This window comes from Trematomus bernacchii, unplaced genomic scaffold (assembly GCF_902827165.1).
Source record: "Trematomus bernacchii unplaced genomic scaffold, fTreBer1.1, whole genome shotgun sequence".
NCBI lineage: Eukaryota > Metazoa > Chordata > Actinopteri > Perciformes > Nototheniidae > Trematomus > Trematomus bernacchii.
The window spans coordinates 9,941,253-9,950,578 of NW_022987705.1; the positions used below are offsets into that span (position 1 = coordinate 9,941,253).

General features: G+C 38.3%; 1 protein-coding gene across 1 annotated transcript; it reads right to left on the minus strand.

Moving 5' to 3' along the window:
- Positions 1-2,333: 2,333 nt before the first annotated feature.
- On the minus strand, positions 2,334-9,081 carry rnf14 (ring finger protein 14). Its single transcript, XM_034139928.1, has 9 exons — positions 8,928-9,081; positions 7,329-7,487; positions 7,094-7,224; positions 6,710-6,899; positions 6,044-6,429; positions 5,334-5,562; positions 4,661-4,833; positions 4,054-4,184; positions 2,334-3,943 (listed from the first exon to the last, which is right to left on the minus strand). The coding sequence occupies exons 2-9, from the start codon at positions 7,477-7,479 to the stop codon at positions 3,883-3,885; spliced, it is 1,452 nt and encodes a 483-aa protein (XP_033995819.1). The 5' UTR covers positions 7,480-7,487; positions 8,928-9,081; the 3' UTR covers positions 2,334-3,882.
- Between the last annotated feature and the right edge of the window lie 245 nt (positions 9,082-9,326).

Consider the following 9,326-nt stretch of genomic DNA (forward strand, 5'->3'; position numbering starts at 1 on the left):
TTTGAGATCATGGAATTTATCTTTTTAGATACTTTTTAGATTTTTTTTTATCTTAAAAGTGTGAGTGTTTGTTTGTATCTGGGTTAGATAAAGATAATTTTAAAATGTAAAAAGTTATTTTCTTCACATTTTAATTCTGGGACATTTCCCGTAACTTTCAGAAGATGATAAAATTGAAGAAACATTTCAGTTGGTCAAAGTAATCTCAAACCCTCTGTTAAGGAGTTTCATTAAAGGCACTATGCCTTTTGTAATGTTGTTTCACATTCTGTTCATGAGACAAAAATACAACTTAATTTATTCATATTGAACTACTGCATGCTAAAGATAGCTCTTATTTATACAGCCATTTGTTGGCACTGTATGGGGGTATTCATTTCAGAATTTTTATCTGACAAAGACATGAATAATAAGTTATTATATCTAAAATGCTTTAGAATTGAATTGTAGACTTCCTTCTTACATACACACAGATATTGTTAGAGATATGAAAGTAAAGCTTGATAAATAACCACAAAAAAGTCCATCAAAAGGCTATGATGAAGCAATTGTCCAGTCCACACCATTGTAAAAGACATAATAGCATCGCCCAGCCAGACATAGTTTATCCATCCAACTCAACACCACCACAAAAACATGGCTGACAGCAGAACACATGATACTGAGCCCTGGGATCCTCAGCATTATCATCCGAGCAAAAATCCACTGACCTCTGTCCTGTGAGCCTGATTTTCTGCTTCAGCGTTGTAAGAGTTAGTGAAGTTCCTCAGTGATGGTCAGGTGCTGCTGGTTGTGGTTTCCTGTGTTTGTGACAGCAGGTGTCTTTATGGACAAAGTAACAGCTCAGTCAGTGTATGGAGAAAGACAGGCAGGGGCTGGGGGGGCGGGGGCGAACAGAGGGCACGAGGCAGGGGACAGGACAGGACAGGAGAGAGGGGCCATTTGAAAAAGGTTGTCCCCTGTCAGCAACTCTAACCAAAGGGATTACAACATGTTGTCGTCTCTTTTCAATCTCAGGCTCAAATGTGCGCTCTTTGTTTCTTTAGTATTTCATTGTTTGTCTGTCTGTCACAGTATAACCTCTGGAGTACAGGGTAAATGTGGTTCATGTTTCAGATAATAATAAGGTGTTGTAAAGGTGTACATAAAGCACTACAGAGAGCAATTTATTTTAGAAAACAGGAAAAAAATAATCTTGGGTTGGGACATTTCTAGACAAATCGAGTTTGAGAAAACCTTATTCAGATCTGTGACCAAGAAAATACTGACACTGACAGTGTTGCTATCTATCACTTGTGTATAAGACTGCAGGTATTGAAGCCCTGAATTGCAGGTGATAATTGTTTTGTTGTTTAATCTAAATTGTTTATGTCTCCTCTGTTAAGACTTACACAGGTGAAAATCCAGTTACTTTGTTATTCCTTTTCTTTATTTTCATCTAGGAAACAGAAGGAAAACAAGCTTTGCCAGGTTAAAACAAATTGTTAAACACATTCATTTTCTGTTCCAGGTTCACAGATCTCTACAATTTAGATATAGACTAAATGATGCCTATATAGACTTGTATATAAATATATGATTTACTGTGTTGTACTTCTCATGCAATCTTTCACTGCCGATACCTCGTTTCTTCCTGACATGAAACACAATTGAACTAATTTGACTGCAACTTTTTACTTTTGGGAACCAGTTTCTATGTGACGCATGTTTTCAGTACCTTTGACTAATGAAGCTCAGCGTAAATTCAACCAGGAAGACCGTCTATTCACTATTCCCATGTAACTACTCTCTCTCCTCTCAATAAGTGATCGGGGGCGTCACTCTCCAGCTTAACCAATCACTTCGCTCTATTCCCAAGAGCCTATCATAGCGCTCTGCCAAACCTTTTAAGTCTGCTCTCCCCCCTCTGACAGCTGTCATTTCAGGTGACTTCACGCAACCCTCCTCCACCCCTTTTCGGAAGACCTCCCGTCCCTTTGAATCCAGGGTCAAGCTAAACCATTCCTCTTCAGACCGACCCAACTATCCATTCACCACCACCAGTGTCTAGACCCCAGGGGGGTTTCATCAGATCGGTTCTACCCTCCCGAATGATACTTCCTGCACAACGGGGCCTAATCGCCAAAATCACCATTACATTCATTTGTGTATCTTTGCAATAAATATGTATTCTTACATCAAAACCGTCTCTCCTGATTGAAACACAAGTGTTGTGAGGTCTCAGTTTCCCAAATGATCTCACTGAAAAAACGTCAGTGTGTTAAGTGAGGGCAGAACAATTATGGCAGCAAAAAGGAGCATTTTTCAGAGTCAGATCAAATGAATACAATTAATAAAATGTGAATTTTTTACTTTTATTTTAATGAACATTATGCATATGAATTTTAACAAGATTCTGCAGGTACTGTATTCAAATGTTTACTAAATTAGACATTCAGTGACATTTGATCTGCACTTAAGGGGAGATGAATCCATGTGCATAGACTCATCAAAAGATTGTCTTTTTATCAGTCCCACCGGCATAAACTCTGAAAGTAGTCTTTTGGAAGAAGTGAAGAGCAAATCATTCAATTGTAGCAAGAACAGATTTCATGCAGATCTCAAATTCAAGCAGAACTTATTCCATGAGATAGTCAACCTTCAGGTCAAATGTAAACAAAAGAAAATAAATTAACATTATACAACGTGTTTTTGTATATCTAGACAGTATCATTATTATATGGCCTCTCTTTGACACTAAACTTTGGCAACATTAAAGAACAGTTGTACAAAGGAGGGTGTAAATAAATCAAATATCATTGCTGAATGTTTTGGCTGTTTACCAAGTGAGGATTTCTTTTCTCACAGCTCAGTCCCTGAATAACTCGACACACACTGTGATCACGGTAACCCCCCCAGAGGTTTGACTGCCATAGATATAATCTGCAGTGTCCTTCATTATTTCAAAAAATACATTTGACTTCAACTTCTTACCCTCAACCACTCCCATACAATTCAACCTTTCAACCTGCCTGATTTGTATCACATGACGTGCAAAGGTGTGCTTTAGTAAAATAACTCATCTCAAGGAAAACAAATTAGAACATTATTTTCAGAGAGGAGAACAAATATCACATTTTGGCAATAGATACAAAAATGTCTAGATGGTAATATCTGGGCGACGTATTTCCAAGTGTGCCTCCATTGCTTTCCCTATGTTCGTGACTATGAAGATCATGCAATTATCCACCTAGAGAGTTGTTGAAAAGTTGTTAGTTGGTGGCATAGTTGTGACACTTGACATAAAGCCAGAAAGAAGTTAGATATTTAATATAACAAGCAGGATACTTATTATGACAAAAAGGGGCAAATGCAGTCCTCCATTTCCCTAGAACACGCAGTTATTGGGCAAATAGAGGCAGCCACGTTGGATTTACCAAACTTAGTCAGTGGTTGCAGTATCACCTGTTGATCATTGCAAGCCTGTGAGATGTCAAAGCTCATGAAAAAACCCAAGCGGAGAGACACGGATGATCTTTGAGCTTGAAATAACAGTTAGGTCCTATGACATTGTCATATCTAAAATATATACTATAGTCTTGATGTTCATGAATATTTAAGAATGTGTATAATTATAACCGTTTTTATTTCTAATCCTCTCTGAACAAATACTTTATATACATGTCATCTGTCATATATAAAGTAAATATAAACAACTTGTTTTCTACTCAAGATGCGTTATTATATTCCAAACATAAACCATGGTACATGTATATGGTTGAAGTGACACTCCTGTGCTTTTGCAGGCATGGTACGTGTCACAGGTGAAGTGATGTGAGATGAAGTGATGTGAGATAAAGTGCATTCAGATGGAGCATTCAGCAGCGAGGTACTGCCCAGGTGTCAGTCCTCTTCATCACTCCAGAAGGCATCTTCTTCGTCAAGGTCCACACCTTGGAAGAGTCTGCAACAGGTAAACAAACAACACGTCAACCAATGTGTCTGTGTACAGTGTATCCGTGACTACTTCTCTGGTGCTGTGTACAAAACAATAGTAGAAAGAAGATTACTCACTGGTTGTAACAGGGTGAATTTGGGTTGTTAAAGTGGCTGTAAGGGTTTACTTTGCTGAGGATGCCCAGACACAGCCAACAGAAGTATTGTCTACATGAGGTACAGGTCATCTTATTACAGCCATCATCTTTCTAGAAAGACACAAAGACAAGGCATTAGCAGCAGAGGGATGAACAAACAGCAGTAAACAACAGTAAGTGAAACAATCTGAGTCTGAACATGGGGATTTTAAGGGACAGTGTGGTCTGGATAGACATATTTTTTTAAGTAAAGCAAAGGTAGGGAATACACATTTGAGAAGCACTTTTTATTGTATATTTGTGATTAATCCCTATGGTATTTAAATATCAAATGCTCTGACAAAAGAAAATCAGTTAGATCTTTTTAAACAAAAGCTAGCTTATTTACTAAAACCATTTGTACCAGAGCTATGCATCAAGCGCTGGCAGCAGATATCATTTTGAAAACATTCTTTGAACACATTCCTGCAGTCGGTGTATAATGTTAAGTAAAGAAAATGTTTCATATTAAAAGCAGTGAACACTGACCCCTGGTGATAAAGTCAAAGCCTGTTTTAAGTGCACTGAACAGCAGGAGGAGGAGCTACCTGTATGTTGGTTCCACAGCGAGGGCAGCCTTTGCAGTTCTCATTGAGCCAGTCTCTGCTAAAGGACTCTTCCACTGCTTTCTGGATCACCCTCTTCCCAAAGCGCTGCTCCATGAACTTCTGCCCCGCAGGTGTGGCTGACAGGTATTCATCTCTGAGGTTACGCAATTCATCTGTGGATCAAGGCAGACAACAGGGACAGGAACTCAGAGTTGGGATTGAGAAAATGTGGTACTCATTGATTCTTCTTTAAAAAGTCATAACCATTATGGAACCTGAAAACCAAATGTTATTCACAATGTATCGACCCACTGTATATGTATGGATTTTTATTGTGTGCTTAGCTTTAAAAACTAAACACCAAATCTGCAGTGTTAGTTCTGAGTCAATTGTTAGTAGTTACTTAGTAGTAGTTTTCCAAGCCCACAGTATTAATTGTATTTAAAATACATGGGGGCTTAATTACAATTTGTCTTCAACTAAGATGTTGTCTTCCAACGATTATGAAAAACAAGACAATTGCTTTTTATAATTTGTATTATAGTTGAATTATATTCAAAGTTCAAGGAAACTGTTTCTACAGTCAAGTAGTAATCTTGTAGACAAGCCAACCTGTTGCTTAAGTCCTTTATAAACTTTTGTTGTGAAGCAAACCTGTTTTTAGTGACCTCACCTGCAGGGAGTTTACAGTGGGAGAGACCATGATAGCCCATCTTGCACAGTGTACAAAAGGCATACTGGCAGGCTGAGCAAATGGCCATGGTTGAGTCTGGCTCCACCATGACCGCCGTGCCGCAGGACTGACGGGGACAGTACACCACGTCGGCCATGAGGTCCAGGCTGGACTGCAGCAGTAAGCGGTCATACCGGGCAAACAGCTCTTCATCCACCAGCTGCTTCACCTGAGAGACCACAATCAGATCAGAATTCCTTTATTTGTCCATTAGAGGGGAAATTTACATTATATCAGCAAAGAGACAGGCATGATAGAGACAAAATAAAGCAGTATCAAAACAGTATTTAGTAAAGTGAACAGTATTTAGAAAAAGTGAGAACACATATTAAAACATTTAAATATAATAATGACACATTTCTAGAAAAAAAAGTATATTTATAAAAAAATAGCAAAAATAAAATGTGAAACAAGAAGAAAGTAATAAAGTAGCTGCAGTATGACAGTAGCAAATACTATATTACCTATTTTAAATTATATAGTGCACAGTTTTATGTTACAAAAGTGTTGTCACAGGTGAAATGGTTTATTACAAAAGATGTAGGCTTAATGTATTCCTCTGAAAAAAATGTATTCAACGGTAAACTAACCTTTGAACTATAAACAAAGACAGCCACATACAAATATGTTTCTACTTTACTGTCTCTTACCTGCGACGGTGTTGCTATGGAGGTACATTTGGGCTCAGGGCAGTTAAGGCACTGAACGTTGCCGTCCCGTATTTGGATCTGGAAGTATTCGGTCATGCAGGACTTGCAGTAGACATGTTGGCACTCTTTAAAGCAGATGCAGTGTGAGCCCATCTTCTCTACAAAGCAGATTCCACAGCCGAACACCTTGCTGTCAAACACCCTCTGGCGCTGCTCCTCGTCAAAGTCCAGGAGCTGAGGTAGGAGGTCGGCACGCGGGTCCATCGACAGAACGGCCCGCGGGTCCAGGTGAGAAGACAGGGACAACTGTGCTTCACACTTTTCCTTCTTCACTTCTCTTTTCTTCTCTTCAGCGTTTTCAGAAAGACTGCCACCTTGCGTCAGAGCTGAACAAAAATGATACAAAAGACCAACAAGTTTTTAGAAAGTTGCATTGTTTTGAAAGAACCAAAGGGTAATTACAGATTACCTAATAAGTACAAATAATAATAATAATAATAATAATAAATACAATTTACTTAAAATAACAACAATAAATACATTTGGCAGGAACTGTAAACAGCTTATCTACAGAATAGCAGAAGAACATATATTTGATCTACTTATATTTAGCTAATGCAGATGTATCACACACAAGCAAATTAATGTAACGAAATGTATCTGTACCTGTAGCTGCTTGGTCATTCTTTCTGCGCTCACTACATGCCTTACTTCCTCCCTTGATGAATTCAAGAGGAGACTGGATGCCCAGGAAGTCCAGAGCCTCTTCTTTGAGGAACTGGATCCATGTGAAAAGAATCACACAGCCTTCGTTCTCCTCCCACAGCTCATCCAGGCGTCTGCACAGAGCGCTCATCTAAGGAGGTAAAATGGAAAAGGAGAAGAAACATCAATGTATGGTAAGAACACTTTTTGGAGTTATAACAAAAAAAGAAAAAAACTTCCTTCATCTTAGTTTATTCTCAATAATAATCATTTACAAATCCTTCGATGCAAGTGTGGGTCATCTTTTGTGCAGTGAAGAATTATGTAAGCCACCATGAGTGTTACCTGTGCTCTGGTCATCCATTTAGAGCTGAGGGTGAAGACCGGCGAGGACGTGGATGGATAGAATGCAGGAAGCTCAAAGTTGAGCACCAAAGGAGGTAAGAAGCAGACATTATGTTCGGTTTGCTTCTCTCCTGCAACACAAGAGATTGGGTTACATTGAGACAAATAAATACATGTTCCTATAATAAGAAAATAATCTATCTATCTTGGCTACTTGACTCACTAACAGCTGTACCTTTGAAAATAACTTTGAAATCAGGAGGGAGCTCTAGACAGAGTTGGATTTCCCCCCCCTGTGCAGACTCCGCCTGGTGGAACTCCTCCTCATCGTAGATACTTGCTAAAGCAAGCAGCTCATCCTCCTGTGCTTCCTTGTCCTCAGACATTTACATTCCTGCAATAAAAAACATGTGGGACATTATTTATTAATATATAAAAAAGCAACAAAAGAATATAGCAATAGCCAAACAACAAGACATCAAACCCCCAGCGAGCTGACACAAATACCATCCCATCCCGGACACAAATTGTTTGTCTGGTAGGAGGCTGCGGCCCATCAGGAAGAAAACCTCTCACCACATGAACAGCTTCTTCCCTTCCACCACTAGCCTCAATAACAAGGCACGGGACCCCTACTGACACCAACCCACCCCACAAACATTATGCATTACAGTAATGCATATCATGTGAACAACATATTGCTCTATTTTAATACTGTGAGCAATGTTCTTCTCTCTGAATATATTTTGCACATTTCTATATATATATCCCTACCTCTCCACTTTAAAATATAACATACTGCAGTTTGTCGTATATTGTCTAATTCATTGTACTACGTTTTTTTGGGATTATTTTGTATATTTATATTTGGTTTAAATACTTGTCTTTAGTTTTTTTTAAATGTTAAAAGTTTTCAATATACAAAAACATGTTTTACTTTCTCTTACAACTTATTTAATTATGTTGTTTTTATGTTTGAACCACCATACACCAAAGCTAATTATTCCTATGTAATCCTGTTCCGATAATTCCTATACGTGTAAACAGACCTGGCAACAAACTAGATTCTGAGTAAACTATACACTGTTAAACACCAGTTACTACTGTCATTACAAAATTAGCATTTATACCCTAACAAAATATATGTATAAAGTCGTGTATTGATTAGTGAATGTAATGTTAGTTAACTACTGTTTACTCGTAGCTCTATAGATAGATATGCTATGTAGCTGTGTGCAAAGGTTGCAGCCTTTGTTGTTACGTAAGCTTTCCTTTGCTAACGTCAAGCTTTACTGTGCTCCAGAGTTAGCACGCTAGCAAGCGAAAGTAAACTTAAGCCATTCAAAAAGTCGTTGGCACTTATTGATAACTTAATACTCGTCTAAATGACACAAAATAGCGTTTTTGACAGGGGCTGACTGGAAAACTTAAAGCCAGTACACAGCTGAGTTGGCAGACTATGACAAAAGTTATCACTTGGTGTAAGCACTTAAGCTAGCCAACAAAAGTAACCGTTATCCATACTAAACGTGGTCGCCATTAAATGATAATATAATACTTGCATAAATAACGAGTGGGGGTGTTTACAGGGGTCAAACTTCTGCCTGGTTGGTGAACTAGGAACCAAACTTATTTAGCAGTAGGGACAAGCAATTAGCAAGCTAGCAGTGTTAGCTGATGTAAACAGAGTGACTATACCCACAGTCTGAGCTCGGCCCTGCTTTAATATTTCCTCTACGACAGCATCAAGCAATGGCAACTTCTGGGTAAAACTACAATACATATATTACATGCGGTAACACAGTCAGTATGTGGTTAATAACGCGTTTCTTACCTTGTCCGACCAAATACCAGTGACTCCTGCTACAGCTCTGACTGGACCATGACAGTATGGAGGCAGTGTGTCACAGCGCCGCCTACAGGGTTAGTGCAGCACATTTGTATTTCATTCAAACTATGTTTTCATACTTATTCACACACATATTTACTGTGCTTACTTATTTTACGAAACTTGACATTGTAGGGAATATAATTTATGTTTACACTATATTTCAACCATGCTTGTTCTTGAAAAGCGTAGGACCTGAAGACTGGGGTTATAATAACTATAATAGTAATAATAATAATAATAAATAATGATACTCACATCCCCCTTTAACAGAGGGAGATATATTTATTTTATTTGTTGTCAGTCCAAAATGTTGGGTTTTCAATTTTAATTGAAACATACCCT

What these genes read in the sequence shown, in the direction of transcription:
- rnf14 (XM_034139928.1), bottom strand. Translation starts at nt 7,479, where the DNA reads ATGTCTGAGGACAAGGAAGCACAGGAGGATGAGCTGCTTGCTTTAGCA. An exon ending in CCATAGCAACACCGTCGCAG is followed by an intron (nt 5,563 to 6,043) that starts GTAAGAGACAGT and finishes GTGGTCTCTCAG; the next exon opens with GTGAAGCAGCTGGTGGATGA. An exon ending in AATTCACCCTGTTACAACCA is followed by an intron (nt 3,944 to 4,053) that starts GTGAGTAATCTT and finishes TACCTGTTGCAG; the next exon opens with ACTCTTCCAAGGTGTGGACC.